The following is a 26552-nucleotide window of genomic DNA, read 5'->3' on the forward strand; positions in this document are numbered from 1 at the left end:
GGATAGTTTTCTTCAAGAGGTATATAAGGCATTCAGAACTATGTTTGCTGTATGCACATCCATAGATAATTCACTTACCTGACCTAAGACTCACAGTGAGGTAAGGTTGGAAAACAGCAACTAAACCATGTGCATAGGTATTCATATATACTCTGCCAGAAACTCTGAACAGTCGTACAAGACCTTAGAGCTTGCATATAGTTCTCAGATTAAGGAATTTAAACACATTTGTGTTGAGAAGTTTTTATCTTGGATTGATCTTGCTCCCATTTTGCAGTTGGGAAGGAAATTGAGTCATCTATTTTAAAAATAACCTCAGTTCAGTTGATTGGTATTAAATCTTGCCTGTGTCACAGGCTTCATTTACTGATATTCAAGAAATTTACTGTTGCTTATTTCATAATTTGATACAAGTTATTGGAATTAAGTAAAGTTTCTGTCTTGAATAACATGTTCTAGATTTTTTACATTTGTAATTCTTTTCTCGTGCCACGAGGGAAAATGTTGTATTTTCTTTTTATGATATCTAGACTCCAAATGGGTGTTAGTTTACAGAGGATAAGTTTAAATAAGATTTAAAACAGTTTTGAAGCAGATTTCTACTCTTTAACTGAGTGCTTGTTCTAGCCCTAACCATGAGCTCTCTAAAAATCTTTATTTTGATCTATTTTAAAACATACTGCAATCTTTTTTTTCCATAAAAATTTTGAGATGTTTCAGTGTAGTGACTTAAACCAAGAAATAGAGGGTTTATTAGGGATCAGCAAGAAAAAAATATTTTTGAGACGGGTAAAGTTTTCCAACAGGTAAAATCATCCTCTACCATTTTTAGTAAACAAATGTGATTCTGGAAAAAAAAAAATCCTCATAAAAACGATTGCTCTTCCCCCTTTTCTCTTGATTGGCAGCTCCATAATCAAAATCCTGTGTCCAATGTATCCACTATCCCTCTCATAACCATGTAAGCCTGGTCAGTTCACCTGGTCAGACACAACTTAACTCATTCTGACCCTTTGTATACTTCTGCATCATCCTCTTTCTCATATTTTCATGGTATGGCTCATAAAGAAAAAAGAAAGACTAGACTTATACTACAATATTTTACTAATTGCCAATAAATAACGTTAGCTGTATTAAAAAAAATATATATTTTTCCCTGCTCGTGAACGCACCGTCGTACCCCCGGTATCTGCGCTCTTCAACAGCGCTAGCGTTTCTACTGCGACTGCGCGAATTGTCTCCCGGAAACAGTATGGTTGTTTTGGTGTCTGCTAATGTTGTAGTCATTTGATAAAAGGCAGAGGAAAACTTTTACCGTGGTAGTTTTGGCTGTGGGATCAACACCACGTATCAGCATTATCTTTACTATGTTTTTTCCGAGTTGATAGAATGAACAGTGCCAACAGAGAAAAGCAGATATTTTGTTTGTAGACATTTTATAGGTAGCTAACTGTTAGCTAGCCTGTTCTGGCTAACTGAGAGATTGTCACTCTGTCAACAAGTTTTGTTCGACATGGACTCCGCGGCGCTGGAACTTGATGCTGTCACTTTTGCCAAAACAGCTGTAACATACGACCAGAAAGGCAAATATAACGAGGCTGTATTTTATTATAAGGTAAGTGGCAATAAGTTTTACCTGTAAACGTATGCCATTTTTCAGGGTTAGCATTTTGCTAATCTTAGAAGTTCAAACTCACTTTCATTTCTGTAATAGCCGCAGGGTTAGATTTAAGAAGTCTACTACTTTACGAATTAACAGTTTACAGATATATTTGGTCAAAGTTGGGTTGCTAGTGTCCCTGGATGCCAGTACTTAGTGACCGGATGTGATACTTTTCTAACCGCTGCCTCTTTTATGTTTGTTTTCCATAGGAGGCAGCTCAGGCCCTCATTTATGCTGGCATGGCAGGGTCCAAACTGGACGGGATCCAGGAGAAAGTGAATGAGTACTTGGATCGGGTTCAAGCCCTCCACAATGCAGGTAAGCTCACCTCACAATAGGCACAAAGGGTTTTGCTTCTGATGGCTTTTCAGATGACTTACAAATGAAGGCTTAATGTGAAATATAAATCACATAAAAGCTACTCTAGTAATATAGAATGAAAATCTAGACCTGGAACTGAATATACTCCCATTTTAATTAATGTGTGGATAGCTGGAAACTATTATAATAAACACACTCCACATGTTGTTCATTAAACTTGTTGTCTAAAAGACACTCATTATCCTGTTTTACTGAGTTGTTGATTTATCTTGAGCAACACCTTTAAAGAGGTGAAGTGTTTAATGGGTAAGAAAATGTTTCTCTTTTTTACTGAAAAGGACAGTTTCTCAGTTTCTGTCTGACCAGTTTTTTCCATGACTCTCCTCATGCTCTTGATTTGTGTGTTCACATGGGTGTGGCCACAGAATGTACAAGAGTCCTGTTACCACTAGATGATGTGTAATGCTGGGTATTGCTGTTTAGTGATTTCGATGATATGAAATGTAGAAATTGATTGCTCTTTTTTTTCTATCATCTTTCTATCATTTATCCAGAAAGCTACCAAAAAAATCACAACTAAGTTAGCCTATCACCTGTCTGAGCCAGCGTTAACAAAGAATAATAATTACTTCATGACATTTTTAAAGGTGGAGTTTTTGTATGCTGTTGTATTAAGCTGCACCAGTAAACTTACTAAACTGATAGTTTAAGTACTATTTCTGCACTGTTCAAGAGATTAAAGGTGGCTCAAGAAAAGTTGTTGGAAGGTTAAATTCTGTTTTACTTACTTTTTTTTTTTTTTTTTTTCCTTTCTTTTACTTACTGAATACAATGAGAGACAAATATGGGCAGACAGTACTTAAGATGAGTCTTTGGGTCAGATAGGAGAGACTAGGGAGCATTAATCTCCTTATCTAGTGTCTGGTCTTAATCTGTTTTGTAATGAAGATATTCATATTTCCAACTTTCATCTTGAGTTTTCATTTACTCAAGTATAATGTGCTCAAAACAGGTTTGGATAACTTGGTGTCCATTAAAATTCCTCTATGACAACAACATTAATACTCCATGGGAAAATGAATTAGGTCAAATTACCTGTTGTCTTAACCATTCCTTCCTTTGACCTTTGACATTAGTTCAAGCACAGAAAAGTGACCCACTGAAGTCCCGGCACCAGGTGGACCTGGAGCGTGCCCACTTCCTGGTTACCCAAGCCTTTGAGGAAGATGAAAAGGGAAATGATGATGAAGCTATTGAACTGTACACTCAGGCTGTGGAGCTGTGCATTAAAACGGTTAGTCTCTCACTAGGCCCCTTTCTGTTTTTCATTATGTCACTCACTGACTTACACTTAGACTTCCCTCATATTATCCCTACTCGTGCTCACATTAATTCCTCTTCCTGATTTCTTTTGTTTGTTTTGTTTTCACCAGTCCAATGAAACATCTGAGCAAGTGCTGCAGAACAAACTGAAACAGCTGGCACGTCAAGCTTTAGACAGGTACATATAAAATGGTCCTGGTTCTGTGTTGTAAACTAGAATGTTCATCATTCATTTTAATGCTCTAGAGCTTTTTGTTTTAATGTTGTTGTTTTCACTTTTTGCATGTTAAAAAAACGAACAACAAAAAAAACTTCTTCCACTATATTTTGCCAGAGCCGAAGGTCTTAAAGAATCCCAGTCCAAATCGGCTTCAGCTCAGGACAGGACAGGGGCTCCTGGAACCAAGCCCAGCACTGGTGCCAGTTCAGGAGGACCTGTCCGCCAGTTCCTCCCTCTTGGGCCAGACTTCAGCCTCAATGACCGACAGCAATCCCAACCTGTCCGGGCTGTGCAGTCCAGTGAGCCCCAAGGTCAGCGCTACACATCTGAGGAGATCGAGGTACTCAGGTGAGAAGGCTCACTGAATATGTCATAAAGGCCAATGTTTCTGGGTATCCCTTTAGTATACCCTTCTAGTTGCTGAAAAATTTTAGAAAGTATAACATTTACATTTTTTTTTAATGTAGTTTTGTGCTAAATCACTGCACCAGGTGGCAAATGAAATAACTGCCTCAGCCTTTGATGAGATTATTTTGAAATCTTTGGATGCAAAAGATGCCTGGAAAACTTATATAGGGCCTTTTAATGCCCTAATGGTTTTATCCTTTTTAAATATGTAAATACTACTGCAAAATTATGTGTCAAAGCTTTTCTATTTCATTAAACTTGTGCTTTATTTTCAGGAGTACATCTACAATCAATGGCATAGCCTACGTGCCCTTCATGAGCGTGGACCTTAAAGAGCGATTTGCCTTTCCTGTACCTTTCTCGTGAGTTTGCTTTATTGTTTGCAGTCAGTTTTTATAATAGTAACATTATTTCAAAGCTAATACAAGCCTCACTGAGACATTCAGGAGAGAAAAGTCATGTGCGGATGTATGTATTTTGGAGACAGTCTTAAGATTTGTAGAAACTGCAGTATCTGTTTCTTGACACATTAAAGGGAAGGATACCTGAAACACTCAACACTAAAACACTTTTGCTTTGAGATGTGGTTGTAAGAAGTTTTTCCAGGTTAAATTCGTATAACAAATGTGGGTTTTTTTTGGTAGAAAACATTACATATATGAAGCTTTGGTCCAATGCATGTGGGAATTACTGACAGAAACTTACTGTGGTTGAAAATTGGTGACATAGAAAAATAAAATGTGTGACTGAATTGGCTAAACACAGTTTTTGTTTTTATTTTATTTTTTTCTTCTCACCAGGGACAAATCAGGGAAACTGGCTTTGTCACCCAAACAGAAAGCCATCTTCTCCCGCTGGGTTCGGCCAGATGAGATCTGCAATAACCCCACCATGATCATGTCTGTGTCCAGCTTCAGCATCAAACAGGTTGGACTGGTTTCGTTTTATTTCCACAATCCTCAGTTGATCTCTACATGTATTTTCTAAAATCCTTATATTTGAATATTAAATAAAAATCTTGTTCAAACTTTGTCCTTTACCACAATTATTGTTCTAATGTTGGTTATTGAAGAATCATGCATTTAAAATTTGTTTCTTTACCATGGGTATGGTAAAGATTTTTATTTTTTGTTTACTGCTTAAATTCATCCAGTAGATGGCACAGTAACACCACAGATAAGTGTTTTTATGAGAGACTATTTAAAAAACCTTTTGATATGTAACTGAACATTCAGTGTAAAAAGTCCAAACTCAGACTTAAAGTAATGGTGATTTTATGCAATGTATTTAAATGTATGTAATTATATATTAACCCGTTCACATTGATTTCCTCATTTCATCTTCTGTCCAGACGGTGGTATCTGACTGTTCGTTTGTGGCCTCTTTAGCCATCAGTGCAGCCTACGAGAGACGCTACAACAAAAAACTCATCACCAGGTGCTGTGTAGCTTCTGTTCTTTACTGATATTGGTTTTTATGGCACATCAGCATGCAGTGCATTTTAATTTAAACTGTCTTTCATACTAAAAAGCAAAATAGCCATTGAACCTTGCATGTGTGTGTGTTGCAGCATAATCTACCCTCAGAACAGACGAGGAGAGCCAGAATACAACCCCTGTGGAAAGTACATGGTCAAACTCCATATCAACGGAGTTCCCAGGAAGGTAAACAACGAATTACAACAGTCAGTTACCTGTTACCTGTTGGTTATTTGCATTGCAAATATTTTGTCTTTACAATGTGAGTTGAAATAAGCATAAAAAAAGTACTTTGTGAAATGTTTACGCTCATGTCACCTGTTCATGATGCAAAAGAAAATATCTTGTTTTGTTTTGTTTTTTTTGTTTTGGGTTTTGTGTTGTGGTTTTTTTTTGTAGATTTAATAATGCATTCTGATATTAATTTAAATATAACAATAGTTATTTTTTTAAGTATACAAATTCATCCTCCTTTTTTACTTCAAAAAATGGAAAGTGGGGAAAAAGTCTTACTTCTATCTGATAACTGCTGTGCATGAGAAAAAGTTATAGTTATGTTCTTTGTTATATTACTCCTGCTTTCCTTAAACTGAGAAACTGACTCTTTGCCTGTTCCAGGTTATTATAGATGACTTCCTCCCAGTGGATCGCAATGGAGAGTTATTGTGCTCCTACTCCAGCAACAGGAACGAGCTCTGGGTGTCCCTGATTGAGAAGGCCTACATGAAGGTGATGGGCGGCTACGACTTCCCTGGTTCCAACTCGGTGAGTAAACCGGGACATTTGTTAATTAGTGATTTCTCCTGGTGCAAAAAGGTAACATCTAAAAACAGCTCCCCGATTAAAAAGTAATTAAGTAAAATATTTTGTGCAGGGATTTGCTGGAACTGAGGAGAAAGGGATGTACAGTTGCAATAAGTTTAAATATATTTAAAAATAAATGTGCATTTTTTTTTTAGCTTGATAAATTTGTGTCTTTGTAATTAGTTCACTTCCAGGTTTAGTAACTCCAAAAAGCTTGTTTTTTTTTCTAAATTTTGCAGCCATGCTGTTGAACAACTTTCTGCATATATTCTGAATTCGAAAAAAGTCTGATGTCAAAGTCAAGAAATTAGTTTTCTTAAGAACTGTTTTCATAATGGCCTAATTTTTACAGAATATTGATCTGCATGCTCTCACTGGCTGGATCCCTGAACGCATCGCTATGCACTCTGACAATCAGTCGTTCAACAGGGACGACACCTTCCGCATGCTCTTCCAGAGGTAGGTGCACAGACTTGCACAGGCATAATTATTTTATAGGCCATAATAAATTCCTCAACTAAACATCTGTGCTTATTCTCACTCTGTATCTGCTTCTCTCTCTCCTGTTTAAGGTTTCACAGGGGTGACGTTCTCATCACCACAGCAACGGGTGTAATGACAGAGGAGGAAGGGGAAAGATGGGGTTTAGTGCCAACACACGCCTACGCTGTTCTTGACATCAGGGAATACAAGGTTAGCGTTGGTTGTTTATATTATACTGTCAGTTTATACACATCAAGCCATTAGTGGCCCCTCATACACAATGGATAGTGGACTTTCTAATTTCCAGCAGAGGGAACTGATCTTGTTGCAAAAAAAAAGTCAGATTGATGTTTGTGAGAAAATGTTTCTACTTTTCACCTGGTTTGTTTCTTTAAGCATTTATCAAGTTAAATTTGTATACAAAGATGATCATAAAGGAACGATGGGATTGTCTTACTATTGCGGTTGCACATTCAGTGTTTCCTTCAATTTTTCATCTGACTTATATTGACTCAGAGATGGAGTATGGGGGGAAATCAGACTTATGACATTTATATTATACTGACCCTGCTGCAGCGCCGATATCCGTAACACTGGTGAACTCAATATTTCAATATGAATTGAATTCGGCCCTGCTAACCGGCTGTGCAGGTATCTCTGAAGCTTCCAAAAGGTCTCTGTGCATGGTTTTGCTAGTGATTGTCAATTATGACTTCCTTAACAAGCTGCTCATGTCAGTAGGTTCAAAAAATGATGAAAACAAAAAAGTTTTTAAAAAAAGAAAAAAAAACCCATTTTTAAACTTCCCAAAATACAAAAAATTCCTCATGACGCTAAACTGAAGAATGAGCATTTAATTCTTATAATCTTGCTTAGTAAATGTTTAGTAAACCCACTAGTTTGTAGTATATTTAGATAATTCTGTCATTTTTTTTTTTCTGCTCGTGTGATTAACCTCATACCTGCGGGTTTGTTTCTCTTGTAGAAAATGCGATTCCTGCAGCTAAAGAATCCGTGGAGTCATCTGCGGTGGAAGGGGCGCTACAGTGAGCGCGATGAGAAGAACTGGACACCTGAGCTCCTGAAATACCTCAACTTTGACCCCAAGACAGCTCAGAAGTTTGATAACGGTATCTGAGTTTATTGAGTTTTACATTCAGTACTTTGACATTGGTCACACACATTGGTCTTTATATTCTGTCTTTAAGTAATTCCAGGGTATGGAGCATATTCAGTCGCAGTTTAGCTGTTACAGTCGGTTTGTTTTTCTGTTCCTGGTAACTAATGTACTATTTTTATTTATTTTTTTTTACATTTTTTTTGAAGTTACACATTATATGTACACTTACTGTGTGTGCATTTAAGAACCTTGTGAAAATGTTAGTCACATTCTTAAATAATCAAAGGCTATTTTAAATGTTATAGAAATATGTGGCACCTTGCGTCATGCATAAAATTACTCACACAGTGTTAGATTAAATAGAGGGTATGCCTCACTCTGGTTGCCTCTGTCAGGTGGTTTTAGTGTTTACACTTTCCCATCACAGAAAGAGACAGAGGTGCTGAAATCTTCAACATTTGCCATAATATCTCAGAAGACAGTTTACCGGTGTTTCAGTTTAATAAAATATGAATTGGATAAAAAGAAGAAAATAAATGGACGGATAGATTAGCAAACTGATTCCTTCTCACTGTCACCAGATCCACCATCTTTTTGTATGTAGTTTGCATGTTCTCCCCGGTATCCATGTACACTGGTTTTCTGCCACAGTTAATTAGTGATTCCAAATTGACCATAGGTAAAAAGGTTGAGTGTGAATGGTTATCTGTCTCTCTGTGTCCACCCTGTGACTCACTGGCAACATGACCAGGGTGTACCTAAAGGCAGCTGGGATCGACTTCCACCAACCCTAAACTGGATAAACAGAAGAAAGTGGATGGAAAGATAACTGCTGTTGTGAATGGGTGCCATATAAATAAAAAATTAATTCAAAATGAAATAGTATCCACAAAAGAGCTTAAAAAGGTAGAATAAAAATATTATGCTTTACAAATAATAAACATTGGAGAGTGTTTAAAAATTAAAATCACTTGCTAAGAAAGCAAAAGTTACAAAAGTTACTCACCATGATGTGCAGCGCTGACTTTATTCATAAGCTTATGACATAGTCGATATGTTGCTAATGAAATCCAGTATATACCCGAAGTCACTGTGAGGGTACAAATCCAAACAATTTTTATCTCTCTTGGCAAACTTAAAATGATTAAAAAATGATAAATTAGTGTTAACGATCAACTTGTGTTTGCTTTCCAGGTGTGTTCTGGATCGCATGGGAGGACCTTTGTCAATACTATGATGTCATCTACCTGAGCTGGAATCCTGCACTCTTTAAAAACTCCTCCTGTATTCACAGGTGTCTGTTAATTTATATTACTCATGTTTTATGGATGCAGAGTTTGTCACTCACATTTTAAGGACTATTCAAGGGAACAAAAAACATTACATAGTATCTTACTCTTAAATATTCTGGTACATTTTGTGACATTCTACACTGACATGTCTACGTTCTGGTTTCTTTTCCATCTGCAGTACCTGGGATGGAAAGCAGGGTCCGGTGAAGGATGTGTACAGTCTTGCCAACAATCCCCAGTACAGGCTGGAGGTTCAGTGTCCAGCTGGTGGTGCTGCTGTGTGGGTGCTTCTCACCAGACACATCACTGATAAGGTAACGGCACAGATCTGATATGTTTTTATTTCATCCAGATTTCATTTCCATTAATGTGGTGGCCTGATACTGTAATGCTACACTTTTGTGCTATGACCGTGTCTGTCCAGGATGATTTTGCACAAAACAGAGAGTTCATCACGCTGGTCGTTTACAAGACGGATGGCAAGAAGGTTTACTATCCAGGTGAGGTTTGATAGATGCCTTAGAGGACATTTTCTTTCTTTCTTTCTCTGCACCACCGAGCAAGGACAGTTCCACTATAGATGAATGGTAGCAGGAGATTGATGGCAGCCTTTATTTCTGCCCTTCCGCCGCATACAGCAAGGTCAGATGCCTGGAAGAAAGAGATTAGTCTATTGCAGAGCCCTGGCTTTAGTGATGCATCGCCCTTTTTACAACGACACAAAGAAAAACTTCACTTCACTAACATTTACTACCCTATAAAATTGATACTGGAGGTTAAGAAGAAATTCAGTTAGAAGTTGAGTTTGACGAAAGTTTTACGTTATCTGTAAGCTACAATGTGGTTATTTACTTTGAATACCTCCTCTTCCTCCCCAGCGGATCCCCCTCCTTTCATAGATGGCATCCGTATCAACAGTCCACACTATCTGACCAAGATGAAGCTGACCAGTGCAGGAACACACACCTTTACCCTGGTGGTTTCCCAGTACGAGAAACAGAACACCATCAACTACACACTGCGGGTGAGAGATGTTAACTCTGTTTATGCTCATACACAGAAGTACAATCTGAAAAGTAATTTAAAAAGTCTAGTCTTAATTCTTTTTTTACTACTGAAATCATTTCTAACTCTAACTAGAATTTGATGTGGCAGCTGGTAACAACAGTTTCAAAGCTACCTATTGGGCATTTTGTTATGCTAGAATAAGCACGATGTCTGTTTTTGTTTCTGTCAGACTTACTGTACATACTTATACATGCAGTTAGGAACAGTGACTGCTCTTCTCTGATCTCCTCTCCCTATAAATTAAAATTCACCTCTCACATTATTCTGCTACACCCACTTCAGCTTGTCTGAAAAAGCAGGTCCTTGAGTGTAGATTCTCAGGGACTTTTTAAGTGCACGCATGTGCTGCGTGACCCAAATATATTTTTTTAGTTATTTATAATTCATGGACTCCTCTTGCAAACCGCAGTGAGGACTTGGGAAAACAGTTTATACTGAAATCCCTCATTAAAAAAACAACGTGCACTCGTGTGCACGTGTCAGCTGGAAGCTTTGTGTTTTATGTGTGTGTGAATTCTGTAACAGCAACACGACTGCTGTAAACACTGCAGGCTTTCTCTCAGTTTCTCTCTCTCCCTCTGTCTCCAGCAAGCCAGCCGTGAAGAAAAAATCCCCTCCTATCAGCTCACATCAGTGTTTCTCTATGAATATCATCTTTGGAATAACTGATTGAACTCTCTCGTGTTCACTGTGTTTTCACCAGAGATCAAAGCCGGAGCAGAAAATCTGATTTCTTTTCTAATGTTTCTTTTGCCAGAATGGCACTGATATAAAAGATCTATTTTATGAGCAGATGGTTAAGAATTCACAGTTTTCTACAGTGTTTTGAGCTACAATATGCACAGTTTGACAAAGTTATAGATGATGAAGGAGTATTATTAGGTAGGGTATGAATTGAAATTTGAATATTTTATTGAGCAGTTTGCCCACTAACAATGTGAACCCTAAAATAATGGAGGTTGTTTCTTTATGCAGGTCTACACTGGATGCAAATTCACCTTCTCCAAGATCCCAAATCCCTTCACTAACACAAAAAGGGTATGCTGTCTATAAATCAACAACTACATTCTGTGCATTATGTATTTTATCATGTAATTTAGGACTGGTACATTTTTGGGCAATTTGGTTAGCTAAATTAGACAACATTATATTAACTGTATTCTGTGAATATATTTACCTTGTCCAAACAGTTGGATATTGTGGATATTATGTTTACTGACTTGATTTCTGTCTTCAGATCAATGGTCAGTGGAAGGGGCTCAGTGCCGGTGGCTGTGGAAACTACAAAGACTCGTACAAAAACAACCCAATCTATCAGATTAACCTGGAACGGTCCGGACCGCTGCTCATCGAGCTCCGAGGATCCAGGTGAACCCCCTATACCCTAGTTGGTATACTGAGGCGCAATATACCAAATGTGGTATAGAGTAAATTGGGTCTCCATATGGCAATAATATCCTAATAGGAGCACAGTTTTCAATTTTCATTGAAATCATTCATGTAGTTTTAGCTCCAATAGATTTAAAAGCTTGTTTTACTTTTACTTCATCTGTGCTCGTAGTTGTATAATCTGCATATAGCAGAAAATGATGACATAAAACAAACACTGAAACCATCAGCATCATCAACCTCTTAGTCTGGGTATCTATGTGCTACTTAGAAAATGCCAGCAAAAAGATTCTGGGAAAATTAGATTTTATAACACAAAATTGGGTTAAATTAGTCCTCCGGGGTCGTGGTCACGGCACTAATTTTTGGCGCACTTCAGATCTCTAACCAACTGATGGAATTTATGTCAGCACAGCCAAAACTACTTGAAAGTCTTTGTCACTCTGTGCTACATTATCATATAAAGATTTCAGAAGTGAAATGAAATTTGAATTTGTTAAATGTTCGCCTGAAACAAGATTTGCAGTCCAACAGATAAACCAGGTTATGCTTTTCTAGTTGTTCACACTGTAGGGAGGGTTAACGGTGACGCAGATGGCACAAAAACTAAGGCGTTTGTTCACCATGCCAATGACAGATGTTTTTGTAGTGGTTTTGTTTTTCTGGCATTAAATCTCCTCGTTAATGGCAATAATTTTAGGGCGTTGCCACTTATATTTTACTTCATTTCAAGCATATTTGTTTGACTAGCTTTAAGTGACTTATTAGCACAACGGCTAAATGACTTTTCTCATGTAGCATTAGGACATAAAAATCCTCTGGCTCAATCTCTTACCTTCTTTCTACCTTACATACTGAGACACACAGGCTTGTTGCACTAAAGTCCAACTCTGCACTGCAGGAAACCAAATAAAGGCAAAACAAAAAGCTCTTATTTTTCCTCAACAATGGATAACCCTATGACTTTAGCTTGAGCATCTATGATCTGTGTAGAAGTCAGTTGCTATTCTCTGCATTTTATTTTTGTTCTGTGTCTGCAGGCAGTACAGCGTTGGGTTTGAGATGGTGACAGTGTCGACAGTGGGTGATCCAGGCTCAGCTGCCTTCCACAAGAAGAGCAGTGGCGATTACAGGTACAGTAATGAGCAGGCATCATCGTGAAAGGTACACAAGCTGCAGAGCAACAAGTCCACCCTGACCATAAGCTGAGTTTGATGTCTGGTCATTTATCAACACTGCAGAAGATTTGTTTGAGTTCACTTAGAGCATCAGGACCGTTGTTACATCTGAGCAGTACATTGATCTGATGCGATATCTTTGTGACTTTCTGAGGGCAAAATGAATTTTAATTTGATTGAAAGTATTTGTTTATTACTGCTGTAAGGGATCACAAAAATGTTTCTTACTACAATTTGCATATTTCGAAAATATTGATCAATTAATTTTGTTCCTCAAAAACGTGTCTCCATCTGCGATTGTAGATCTTTACCATCATTAAATTTTTAACAGGTCAATACTAAAACGGTCAGCAGGAATATGTATTAAGCTGTGGATTTTATTGTTTACAAGCATGTGGGCATAGCTGAGTGAGTTCAGTGTTTGACATGCAGTAATTTTAGATTTTACCACCAGGGGGCAGCATTTTATCAGTCGGTGTGTTACGATGTTTTCAGATTTTTGCTGCTGTTTAAGATGTTTAAGTCTTTTTAGCAAACCCAGTTTCCTTAAGAGAATTTGAAAGTGTTCCTGATTACTTGCCAGGTTTAAAAAAATAAAATTAAAATAACATCAACAAATTATTCTGTTTATAGATTTGGTTAGGTTTGGAAGATTAAAAACTCTTTTTTTGATAAAAGCATTTACAGAAAGTACCTTTAAGTCAAAGTCGTTCGAATGAAGAAGAGTTAGTCTGCTTATCTTTTAAAATGAAAATGTGATGTTTAGTTTCCCACACCTCTGAAATGACATCAACCTCTGCCATAAATGAACGTCACAGCCTCTTCTTTGCTTCTTGCAGATGTGGTTTCTGCTACATGGAGGTGGATCATGTCCCAGCAGGCATCTATAACGTCACCCCCACCACTTTCCTGCCTAAACAGGAAGGACCCTTCTTTTTGGACTTCAGCAGTACTTCAACCCTGAAGGTCTCCCAGCTCCAATGAAGATGGAGCTGGGATTGGGAGGAAGGTACTTGGTGGCATTGTGGAATATATTTCTGAAACTGCATTTTGGAATTGCCAAGGCCTCCACAAAGCCCAGAATGTGACTGCTGCTAGCATTTTCTCTTCTTTCACTGAGACTTTTGCTGATGTGGACTTGAATTTCAAAACTGACTCAAGGATACCACAAAGCTGTTCTGGAGATATAATCAAAGAGGCACTTTGATATGGACTAAAACGCATAACCATCAAGGCATCTTGGGACAAAAACAAAAAAACATCTCTGCCAAATTAGAAAACAGCCCATTACAAGCCTCACAAAGTACTGGTGTTAAGAGCAGTAACACCTTTTGCCCTAATAAGGCACAGAGTTCCTCAAATAGAATAATTAGTATCAACATTTTTGTTCTTATTGTAGGCAAATCTGAGTGATTTCATGGAACAATAATGATTATACAGACACATCTGGCATTCATCGGGATGTGGAGCAGTAACGGGGTTGAAGCTGCAGAATTAGTGACATCGCTACTTAAACACAGCAGATTTTTCTACTTCTTCACAGGATCTGTTTTGCTGCGGTGAACACCTCAGCTCTAAAGAGCTACAGCCTTGTGGTTTCGAATCACAGGTTTAATTTTAAGACAAGGATGATGTATTTAAGATATGACGGTACTTTTGGATTGTAGCTGAGTGCATTCAGCCTAAAATGTGACCAGCAGCAAGCCAACCAGTGTTGAACTATACACATAAGTAAATGAAATGATGAAGCTGAAATTCAAAATTAATTAAAAGACCAGGGGAAAGAAAACACACACAACTCTCATATAAATGAGAAAAGTAGTCCAAGGGTTTCATGTTTGAGGTGCTCATTACTTCAAAGCTTCAAAGACACTGACAACCACAATTTAAAAAAAAAACAACACACAACATGCTGTTTCTGGGAAGTAATTAAATCACTTTCCGAGTATATCGAAATCGTATCTGTTGTGACATTCACTTCTTCTAGCAATTAAATAAGCTGCCAAAAAAGCTGTTTAAAAAAAACAGTTAACATGTCAGGTGGAAGGTGCAGTTAGTTTCTTCGAACCACCAACAAAATATTTTTTTAATTCTCAGGAGCAGTGCAGCAGAGCAGCATCACAGGGAGTCCAGTATGGCAGCAGTCGAATGATGTCTCTACATGTTGTCTGTGGATGTGATGGCTGAGTGAGAAACAGCCTGATTTCACTGACAGGCTTCACGTTGAGTTTGTTATATCTGAGCGTGCGTATGTGGGTGCGTGTAGATGTCTGATTGTCACTGTTACAAACTTAAATGTCTTGCCAAGTACCCATAATATGTTTACCTTTTGTTTTGTCGATGCACTGCACTTTAAACTCTTTTTCATCGTGTTTACTCTTTGGTTCATCGGTGCGAACAGCAGCTCAACCTAAGTCACCGTGTTTCCTCAGTTTATCGTGTAGAAAGTTTCTTTTGGGTGATGTCAGCTATCAGCAGTCTGTCATGTACAGGTGCTGCTGCTATATTCATTGCTGCTCATCTCTGCCAAGCTTTACAGTTGCATCACAAATCCCTGGGCAACAATATGTGTTGCAATCATAGAGGTACGTGATTGTATTAGATTTGGATTTGGGCTAGAGACCCTGAAATACCGATGCTGAAATTAACATGAGGAATATGTTGCATCATGTGGAAGCAGCCGGCCAATATTACGCTCATTAACTGTACTGTATGCTTAGAGACATTTGAATGGAAAACCATTGAGTCAACTCACCGAAGGACTTTTGATCTCACAAAAGAAAGGTTCAGTGCTTTTCTCATTGCATTGCAACTTGCAGACTCAAAATCTACAGGCCATTTATTTCTGGAGTTTTCAGCATCAAAGTTTATGCTTCACCTTGGGAACATTGTTTGAAAAATGATATGGTCAGCTTACTATATGGTTTTTGTTTGTTTGGTTTTTTTTAGCTTTTAATTGCATCAGAGTTTAACTAAAAGCGAAGGAGTTCAGTCAGTTGTCACAGCTGATTGTAGTTGTTTGCGGACCTAAGAACCATCTCTGTGATATTCAAGCACTTACTGTAAAGAAAAGCTCAAGTAATGAAAACTTTGTTCAGTCCATCCATCCATTTTTTTATTTTTCTGTTTTGTTTTTATGCTGGAGCCTATCCCAGCTGCTATAGGGTAAAATTCAGGGTACACCACGGACAGGTCGGCAGGTTGTTGCAGGGCTAGTGCAACTAGATAGACAACCATTCATACTCAATTCACACCTGCAGCCAATTTACATTCAGTTAACCTAAACCTATTTTGCAAACTCAGAAGTTAAGTAACAGAGAGCAAACACTTGGGAAATAATTATTAAACTTAATTTTAACTTTAATATGATTCACTTTACAAATGTGTATTGTGGGCCATTATATTTGTCATTTTCGCCCTTGTGAATGGATATGAGGACACTGATGTCAGATCCACTGGCACAAGCCACGCTAGTGTCATTTTGCATGGTCATGCACCATCCAGTTTCTGTAACCTCACAAGTGTTTCTGTTCCCTCAAAAATGCCACAAAGCAAATATAAATGTCACCATCAGTGCACGAAGCAACCATTGCTGGGTGTATAATGGGCCCTGTAGTGCCATGGCTGCATGCTGAAGAAGTCTGTGTTCAATGGGAACAATGCACAGCTGTAAACCCCTGCGTGAGCCACCCTCAGTCTGCGCACAGCTGTTTCTTGTGTGATTAATGATTTCACCAATTTAATTTGAATTGTTCATAAAATGAAGGGGAGAAATCCAAAACATGCAGTTTACAGTGGTGTAAAACACTGAAAAAGAGTTAATCATCACTTAAATAAACATATGTAGAAGCATTTTTGCACAAATGATTAAGTGATTTTCAAGATAGTTGCTGATGGATTTTCTGTTGTTTAACACGCCACGCGATGCTGTGCTGTGCACTTCTTGTTCACAACATTACAGAAGCCTCTTCGCAATAAATCAGATAAAACTGCTTATCTTATTTTTGGCTTGGCTTTTTGATCAATTTATTTTTGAATATTTTAATTTCTCATGTGAATCGTGTACATCTTGTCTGTGTACCATTATTCTTTTGCAATGGAAAAAGCACGTGTGCAGTGGAGGCGGACTGTAAATGAATTAGTAATGTTGGTGTGTAAAAAGATTGACGTAAACTGTTCAGCTTTAAATATCCATTGCGAGGGACTTCTTTTCACCTGTTGACTGATGATAATTTATTGTTGTAATGAATATCCATCTCTCACAATACTGACGTGTCTTTTTATTACTGACTAGCCGACTCATTTAAAGATGAAACGAGACAATCTTGCAGCAACCTGTTGTGTGAATGATGATATTTGCAGAACTTGCACTAAGCGTCGAGTAGACTGGCATGTTCAGAATTTGAATACAGAGAATTATACCTGTTTCTGTCTGTGCTCTTTTTCAATTATTTGTGCAGATAATCACAAGTACATCACATTATCTACCTCTGAAGCCAGTGTGCCATATTCAGATAACAGTATTTCTAGCCACAGCAATCCTGTACTGAAGTAATCATGTCAGCTATAGAGGTGTGCTAATGACATGTTCAGCTATCAGCCTTATGATAACCTAACCCCGACAGAGACACTTCAAGCCCTCCCACACATCTGACTGATGATTGCATGTAGCTGACAAAAACACTGGATCCAGTGCTAGAGGGATAAGTCAGACATCTAGTGTTAAATTAAAAGGTAAGCCAGCCAAATCCGTCTTGATCATCTGTGTGGCAATCTGACCGTAAAATCCTTTGATCCTTTTTATTTAAAACCAACTGTGAAAATCATCACGAAAGGTTGTGATAACAGGATGTTTCAGGTGAGCGGTCGGATGAAGCAGAGCCAGTTCAGCTTCTGAAGAATTTGCTGACATGAAAGCTGTGAGGTGAGCCGGTTATCTTACTTTTATCATACCAGTCGTTAGGTTTGTTTGTTCTATTTGTATTCAAATTTCATTGAAATGTGCAGTTGTTTAGACATTACTGACCCCGTGCTGTGATTGGACAAGAAAAAAGGTAAGTTCTCATAATCTTTTTTTTTTTTTAGTGATTTCTGTTAAAAATCTGTGTTATTAATTAATTTTTTTTAAACAAGGTATATGAAGTAGAGGAGAGATGAAAAATGATGAATTATGTTAGTGTGCAATAATCAGGCTTCGGTGTAATTTTCTTCGTGTGGCAATAATTCATTTTAGTCTTTTTCATTGACAGTTTGGTGCTCAGTTTTTGTAGTTTTGTGTTTGTTCACCACCACAGTGTGTTTCAAATCACAGAATCAACATGTGAGTAAAGTGCAGACTTAAAGCTTTAATTCAAAGTGTTTAATACAAGTATTTCATTAACTTGGAATTACAGCTGTAATCCATTTTCAGAAGCTTAAAAGTAATTGGACAGTTAATAAAATTCTAGCTTCATGCTCAGGTGAGGCCTGTTGTGCTTCCAACAGCACATCTCTCACAGTGTCTTTACACATCCTTAGAATTAGAGGATGTGATGATGGCAACACCATGACAAGACAAAAAGGTTAATGTGATGTTGTTGTGTGTGTGACTACACTAACAGGGGGGAAAAAAGGCAAAAGGTCAGTGTTAAAGTGCAAACATGAAGACAGGCATGGGAAAACACTGAAAAGAAATTAGAGAGGGCTGACTGGGCTGCTCAAACCTCATGTCACATGTGACCCTGATAAATGCCAACATGTCAGCGTGGAAATTTTAAACTTCACAAGTTGCCTCCAAAGAAGTCTATCTGCACATTTAGTTACACGTGCTTTAAGATTTGGAAAATGTGTACTTTTCTTAAGATCCTTACAAAATAGTTTAAAGTCGAACGTATGTTAAAACCCTACATGTTCTCACTTTAAACATTTAATACGGTGTTTTTGTTCTGTTAACAGGAGCTAAAATATTCTATTGTTCATCTTGTTAAACCTTCAGGCAAAGAAACAATAACCTAAACAATAAGTGGTGGTAGTGTCCTCACCAAGCTCCGTTCTTTTCTCTGAATCCTGATCACTTTACAGCTATCCCTCACTGCCTGTTCAGAAGACACCACTGGCAAGTGTAATATATCTAAGCGCACGTAATAGTCAGATCATTCCTTAAAATAACTGACACATCAGGAACAAGCAAAGGGGCATGCACTCCCATACAAACCTCCCTCTACACCAAATCAGAGCTCAACATCAGACTCAACAGGTTTACCCCTGTTTCTGTAACAGTACAAAACTGTCATTGAGGAAAAGTGGAAGAACAGACTGATTAATGTTGGGCTCTAAGTCACCTGTGTCTCTAAAGACTGTAACAGGAACTTTCTGACCCCGATCAGGTAGTGGCTCATTGGCTTCTGTTATGTAAGGACCATGTCCTCGAGAAGATCCCTCTGAAGTTAAGATGGGCAGAGACTGGGACACCAAAAAAAATTAGAACTTGAGTCTGCCCTGGTGTGACGTAAAGGACTACTTTCCCACCCACAAACTGCCTATCACCAACTAGCTCTTAGTCTTAACCCTAGGCTTCATGCGTTGTATTAGGTGCGTGTTAAACGTACTTGCCCTGGTTAAACTCCAGCCCTTGCGTCTCAGTTACACTTCCGTGTACGTAATACACAAAGGCGTAATCCTGTGATGAACAAAAAAAAAGACTAAAAACAATCCAGCAGCACCTGGGTGGACTGTGTCACTAATGCCTACAGGGTGGGTAATCCAAAAAAGCACCAAGTTAAATAGCTTTACAACAGCCTAACCATGTAGTGTCATCACTAAACCTTTGTCTGTCTCAACAATTCCACCAAGCATGGAAACGCTGATACTCAGCGAACAGGCCCGAGGACAAGTAACAGTTATTCTTTTAAAAAAAACAAAAAAAAAAACAACTACCAACTGGTGTTGAGGGCCCTCCTGTAACGTAATGCTAAGAAACTAAGGAGAAGACCTCATTTTGTTACATGTGACTCCACCTTCAACAAAAGAGTAAGAGTAAGAGCCTGCAAGTATAATAAGCATTAACTGTTTTATTTAGATAAGATGAACAGAAAAGTCAGTAAATCAGTGCTGTGATGGATGCATGGATGAGAAGAAAGTCAATGTCCATCAGTTCAGGAGCCTGCCTGCCACATGGAGGGGAGGAACGAGGGAGGTCAGGTCAGTCTTTTATATCCTTGAGGCCACAATCAGCCCTTTGTGGCAACGAGCTGGGTTGTCTCAGCTCGACCCCACAAACCAAACCTGTATTAATGACGACCGATTATACACATTTCCAACACCATATTTCTATTCTTGGACTCCACTACAGATGATTTTCTGATTCACAGTTCAAAATAATCCTTATTTATCTTATACTAGACTTTGATTCATCCACTCACCCTTCTCCCCCACATTTATGCAATCTTTCTTCTGATTGGCTGCCCCTCGTAAAGAAAAGATTTAAACTGCAAGTGGGTGGAGCCTTTGTGTTCACACACAGCCATCTGCCTGAGACGACCTTACAATCTCTCGATGATATCCCACTGACACAAATAGAAAAAAAATTATCTGAAAGGGAGTGTTTAGAGTAGCTCAAGCCTGAGCTTTTGGTTCACAGGGAATACTTCTGCTTATGGTGAACTCAATCATCATTCACCTCATTTTCAGCTCAGGGGAAAGTATGGGGAACGTTTCTGTGCATATAATTGAGACACTTTGGTTTCGTCACCATGCTTCGGTTTCAAATTTAATTATATTTGCAGTTTATGTGGAAAATAAACAATTTTAAAACAGTCGAATCTAAACTCAGACACGTCACATACACAATCTCAAAATTACAACAGTTCTAAACAAATACAGGAGCACATGTCAGACTATTTATTTAGCTTTAGCATTTCCACACTTGTTTTCACTGTTGCGCCACGCAGAACTTCTTCCTGCATAGTATACAGAACGTCATTAACAGTAACAAGTTCACTTTTACGAGTTGTTTAATAGAGCAGGTTTCAGATGCACGCAGTTAGTGTACGCAATTTGCTTTTGTGACAGACGCATTTTCAGCTTTTAGTGGAAAAAAAAAAGAAAGAACATAATTTTATACCTTTCACCACCCTTAACAAAAACATTGCCAACATAACAGTGCTCTTTATATGTAATACATGAGTTCAAAAGGTGCCGTGTCCTTCAGAAAGGGAAAACACAGATGTATATTTACAAAGCTAATATACACTAACTATGACATTCAAAGTCTCTCTTTGACCACAAACACTGGCAATGGGAGTGCAGCAGTGGCAGCTAGCTTACAAACAGCTCACACCAATTTGGTTCAAAATGAGTCAAGGGCGAGTCAAACTCCTTTCAACACATTCTCTTTTTGTTCTTCACACTCCTTTGACCAGGACCACAGTTTGCCCGGGTTCAGGCTTCTGGGAAAGGCTGTCTGTGTTTTTGGTGTTGTCGGCTCGTGGGCGTCGCAGGTTCAGAAAGCTGAAGCGTGCTTCCAGGCTGAAGCTCTTCTTGGTGCTGGATGTCAAGCTGATGTTGTTGTTGCCATTGCTGGTTGGAGCATTGTCTAGATTTCCCTCTGAACCTTCAGCCCGGTCACCTGAGGCGAAGGAGGAGGTGGTCAGTGAACATGAAATGTTTTGTTCTTTAACATAATTTTTTAAAAGAAGGCAATTTTTTTAAACCAACAAAGTGCTGATTAAATGTGTCCTTTTATAGAAAATATTGCTCTCTGTTGCAAAGAGTGTTAAAGTAAGTTAACAGGAAAAATTTGACCGAAAGCTGGACAGATACATTAACAAATCTCCAAAGTTTTTATTAAGGGTCACTAAAGTTATGTGAATCATTTCCTCTCTGCAGGACGATATGCAGATGAATATTTTTTCTGCAGGTGAGGCACTCGCCTCGCTGTCACTTTGACTAATAGTCATGTTTGCTTGAGCAGGTGTGAGCCACGCAGGGAGGAGGAGACTGTGTGTTACCAACAATAGATTCTTAAATATCATCCATCACACTTCCATTTAACTTTCACTGCCTTCTGTGTGCAAATACACACAAATGGAGTCATCCATGAAACAAACCTTTCATTGCCGTCTGAGTTTTTCCTTATCTGAATGATTGTTTTTTTTTTTGTTTTTTTAAATATATCTACAGTGGAGTTAGGTTATCGACACTGGGTCAAATTAGCATTTTCTCCATTAACAGGCTCAGTTATCGCATATTACCATATCAATGACCACTTTTGAATTATAAACGGGGAAACTGAAAGCTGGAGGGACCTTTTGATATCAGCAGGAGCTGATTTGTGATGGTGCATTAGTGCATCGTGGGTTTGCATCTTCATGGGGTTAAACCGGATTTTCTCTCTCATCACTCACCTCTCTCTATATCACATTCAGGTGATGAAGCGCCGCTGCACTCGCTGCGAGGCCCGAGCACCGGCGAGATTAGGCCGAAGTCAGACAGCGACACTGTGCTGGGAAGGTCAAGACTGCAGGGCCTGGACAGAGGAGCCGGGGAGGACGCGGAGGAGGAGGTGGATGGAGTGGGGGACGGGGAGGCAGAGGAGGAGGACATGTAGGAGGAAGACGAGGAGGAGCTGGCGAAGGGGCAGGGTGACAGCTCCTCTTGCGGGCTGCTGGGAGACGAACCCAGGCTGCAGGTGGAATGAGTCTCAGAGTCTTCAGACATGATGCCGCCTCCTCCGCACGGGTCGTCATCAAAACACACTGATGCCACTGTAGCAGAGGGAGGGGAATAGAAGAGTGGGAGGGAGGCAGAGGCACAAGAAGGCAATTAGCAAAAAGAAAAATGAGAAAAAGGAATGAAGAAGAGACGCCGGTGAAAGGACAGATGAAAGAAGGAGGGTGAGATGAGAATAGGGAGCTTTTTATAAGATGGAAGGAAGAAAATGACAAGGGTAAAGGAGAAAGAGTTGTGGAACAGAGGGTGGAAAAATGGAAGGAGAATGATGATAAAGACAGAAAAAGGTATGGAGGAATTATGACAAGGAAGGAAGAAGGGAAAGGTGGAGAAGTGTGTGTGTGTGTGTGTGTGTGTGTGTGTGTGTGTGACCGAACAGATATAAATAGAAGTGAGAGGACTCATCTGTCACATCATATTCACACAAAGTGTTACATCTTCCTGACATAAATCAAATTACATGAATGCAAAATTAGTAAACTTTAATTTCAGCCACGCATCAGTGTCTCTCTGGACTGAACTGCTGTTACTATGGTAACACCATTAAAAGTACTGAAGAGTTAAAATTTATATTTCCTATGCCGCCTCCTAATATCTTGTTTTGTCCCATCATCGGTCTCAAACCCACCAAACTGCTTTTTGTCAAACAATTTATGTAATTTATTACTGCAGCAGAACAGAGTGTGAGTTTGGCATCAAAGCTGCGAGCTTATCACCTTCTCAAAATATGTAACACATGAAATCGATGAGTCTATACATCTCCCTAGAGCGTACGGCTAAAACTAGGGTGGTGGCAGGGTTATAATACCAGGCTGCGGCACTGACATTATCACACAGAGCGACGGGTGAGATTTCACAGCTCGAATAAACCTCCACATTGAGAGGCTGTGTTTAGTATATGACTCAGTGAAGCATTAGCTGCCTGCCCGACCTAGCTCCAGGTTTTACTTAATTCAGATTATAGCTGCCTAAGATTGAACAACCTAGCAAATAATAACATGCAACAATTAATTTGCTGTTGATTGACAACCTGTGAGGCCTATTTTAAGGGTTGGAATAACTTTCTATCCTTGCTCACATATGAAATTTGCTATTGTGCATTGCTTAGAGCTAACAGTTGGTCTCTAATGGCCAGTCTCCTGGCAATAGGAGGTTTACTGACTGCATAGGTAACTACACACAACTGGTAACCTTCTAATTCAGTTGTATAGACAACCCTCTGATATATTTACCAGCCCCTAATATGGCAATCGGCATCATTCTTCCCTCTAGTAGCTCATCTAAAAATTAAAGGTTTAACTGAAGACCTACAAATCACTAAATTTATTGACCTTCTGTGGTCTCACTGCATCACTGCTGGTCTCCTCTGTGTGGATGGATCTTTAGAGTAAGAGTTAGATTTTGCTAAATAGACAGTTATTGCATCCCACAGATACCCTCTGATAGAGCATGCTTATTAACACATAAGAGGTGTGATTTCCTTGTCCGCCATGTTTTCAAAGTTTCTCAGTTGTCTTTAACACTAAGTGCTGCTAAATGGCAACAAGACTGCAACGAAATCTCATTACAGCAATCGCTGACATTTAGAGAGGCACCAAAGTGAGCAGCTGATGCTGCACGGATCGACAGAGCAAAAACATGGAAACGTTTAACCTTTACTAATTAGCCTTTGAATCATCTGAAGTGTCCAGAGAATCATTTGAGTCGTGCTGAAGTGTGCAGAGACATGCAGTTCAACATTTGCAGTGAGTCCACATAACCAGCATCTTTGACAGACTCATGAGATGAAGTGAAGGACAGGAAGACTGTTTTTGTACTCACTGGACACTCCGTCCGAGTCCATTTTAAAGTTGGAGATGTCGTCCCCAGAAATGCTGCTCCCCTCTGCGCCAACGCCGCGTCCCCGGGGGCCCATGGCAGAGGTACGCCGTCGCTCATGGATCTCATCGGAAATCATCTCCAGGTTCTTGAGAGCTGTCTTGTATTCGCCTTTTGCCTGAAACAGCTTGACCTGCCTCTCATCCACAGTCTTCTTCAGGTTCTGGGGGGAAAATAAACAGGTGATTTTGGGTCAGTCTACAGAAAGATGAAAATTTGGAGTGTTGTTTCTCTGTGCTAAGGAAGGTCTGACAATTCAGATCTTTGATGCTCAGAGGTGGAAGCTTTGTATTCTGCTGTCGACTAGAATTAGAGCTGACTACAGCTGCTGTCCTCTCCAAAGGAGAAACACACAAACATTTTAGAACCACCTCATGAAAGTTTAATATATTTAAATGCAAAGACTTTTAATGTAGTTTCCTCCATGTCCTGCAGAAGACAAAAATCAACATTACTGATGCAGTGTCTCATGCTAATTAGATGGCATAAAACAATGCATGATGCACTTTCTCCCTAACAATGCTAACAGCTGCGGTTTCTAATCAAGTTTGGGAATAAACAGCTTTAATCTGATTAAACCCTCAAGCACGGGTTGATCTACATTCAATTAAAAAGAAGAAAAAGTCACTGCAGTTTCTGGTCAAGCTGTTTAACCCTGTATTAGGATCTGACAGTGTCTAAAGAAACAATAAAACAGAACAGAGGAGGTAAGTGGTTTGTAAAAGCACAACAGTGGGTCACATACCTCCAGCTGCAGATAGTACTTCGCCTTCATCTCAAAGTAGGGCCTGTGAAGGAGGAGGAGGAGCAGAGGTCAGGACAGACAGAACGTGGGGGGAAAAAAACCAGACTAACCTAGAAAAGACCGGTACCCACATCATCACCATGGCAACCCAGCAAAGGAAAGGGAGATAAAGGGGGCTGTGATGTTGGATGAGCGAACGATGCAAAATGGATTAACACCCTGCTGAGGCAACACACGGCAAGGCTGCAGCTGATAATTCAGTTAGAAGATTCCAGCTGAATAATCGGAGCTGGAACTTCACTGATCGAGCAACAACGACTAGATCATGTGACAAGAAAGACATTGTTTTAAACTCTACCAAAAAAAAGATTGCAGCATCTCTTTTTGGTGCCGTTTAGGGTAAACATCAACAACAGAGCAAATATCAACCTTTATTTTTTATGCGTATGCTCATTTTGATAGGTACTCAGATTCTTGAAATAGTAAGTAAAATGATTACATAAAATATTGCCAGCATGTATTAGAGAAAAATAACAACTTACACTGAGTGAAAGTGCAAATGGTGGAGGACTAAATGCACAAGCCTGCCTTTGTGTTAGTAATGAGTTAAGTGGAGTATCTGTATTTGATTTCCTCTGTAATTCTGCACCGTTCCTGCTGCAAGTTACAGTATGCACATCGTGATAAAAACAGGGAAACGTTGTAGACTATTGTCTTTAATTCTGGGAATTAGCCACTGATAAAGCCCCATGCTATCTTTTGATAAACTGTGGAATGTAAAGCACCAAACACAGACCATGGATTTCATAGCCAGTATGCCCAAGAGAAACAATTACAGCAAGCAAAATCTGTTTCACGTGGGAACCAGATAATTGTTTTGGGAAACTCGACTGAATGTAAATCTGATGGTTCTGTCTTGTAAGCAAACTCTGGATCTAAAATTCAACAAGTACTTGTGTCTGTCAAGCAAAATGGATGAGAGATAGTGAGAGTTTACTCTCTTTTCTTCCTTCTTTGGTGGTTTTTGAGTAGTTGTTGCTGCCTATTTAGTCATAAATAGGGAGGGTGAATGGGACAAAAGGTTTATAACAGTTACAAAAAACCCCAATAAAACAGTTGTGAAACTTTTGGAATTACCAGAAATTCATCTAAACCTAAATTACAGACAAACAGAGACTAGAAAAAGTTAAGTGAAACTATGTGCTAGTGATTTCTCTAACAAATACTTCAAATCAATGTTTGAATTGCAGCGATGAGAAAGGAAGTGTGGCTTACAAAAGGTACACTTCCCTACAAAAAGTACAAAAACTGCTCTTGGTAGTAGATGGGCCTTCCTGTTCTAGATCTTTGTGCAGAAGAAGATGCCTCAAATGCAAATTCACATATTGCAGAATTTAATGAAATACAGTGAGAGAGAGTGGGAGTTGGAGGCTGACACAGACAAAAACAGCCTCTCTGAATGATAAGATATGAG

The 26552-nt window shown here is 39.0% G+C and overlaps 2 protein-coding genes across 3 annotated transcripts in view; one reads left to right on the top strand and one right to left on the bottom strand.

The window, feature by feature from the left end:
* Positions 1-1221: 1221 nt before the first annotated feature.
* capn7 (calpain 7) lies at positions 1222-18348 on the top strand. Of its 2 annotated transcripts, XM_040030597.1 has the most exons (22): positions 1222-1615; positions 1873-1981; positions 3121-3278; positions 3418-3485; positions 3642-3875; positions 4211-4297; positions 4736-4862; positions 5287-5372; positions 5506-5599; positions 6032-6178; positions 6570-6676; positions 6790-6910; positions 7686-7830; positions 9015-9114; positions 9291-9426; positions 9537-9612; positions 9991-10136; positions 11156-11218; positions 11418-11548; positions 12610-12702; positions 13587-13756; positions 14845-18348. In XM_040030597.1, the coding sequence occupies exons 1-21, from the start codon at positions 1514-1516 to the stop codon at positions 13729-13731; spliced, it is 2475 nt and encodes an 824-aa protein (XP_039886531.1). In that variant the 5' UTR covers positions 1222-1513; the 3' UTR covers positions 13732-13756; positions 14845-18348. The 2 variants fall into 2 exon arrangements, with proteins under 2 accessions (XP_039886531.1, XP_039886530.1); XM_040030596.1 differs by having other exon boundaries at positions 1223-1615; positions 13587-17173.
* Positions 18349-20467: 2119 nt separating this feature from the next.
* sh3bp5b (SH3-domain binding protein 5b (BTK-associated)) overlaps positions 20468-26552 on the bottom strand; it is a 30253-nt gene continuing 24168 nt past the window's right edge. The window contains exons 6-9 of the mRNA XM_040030598.1: positions 25079-25121; positions 24277-24496; positions 22131-22490; positions 20468-21352 (exon numbers count right to left, since the gene is read on the bottom strand). Of these exons, the coding sequence (XP_039886532.1) occupies positions 21129-21352; positions 22131-22490; positions 24277-24496; positions 25079-25121 (847 nt within the window). The 3' untranslated portion in view covers positions 20468-21128. The remainder of the gene's footprint in view (positions 21353-22130; positions 22491-24276; positions 24497-25078; positions 25122-26552) is intronic.

The sequence above is a fragment of the Simochromis diagramma genome, unplaced genomic scaffold (genome assembly GCF_900408965.1).
Source record: "Simochromis diagramma unplaced genomic scaffold, fSimDia1.1 OVJJ01000361.1, whole genome shotgun sequence".
NCBI lineage: Eukaryota > Metazoa > Chordata > Actinopteri > Cichliformes > Cichlidae > Simochromis > Simochromis diagramma.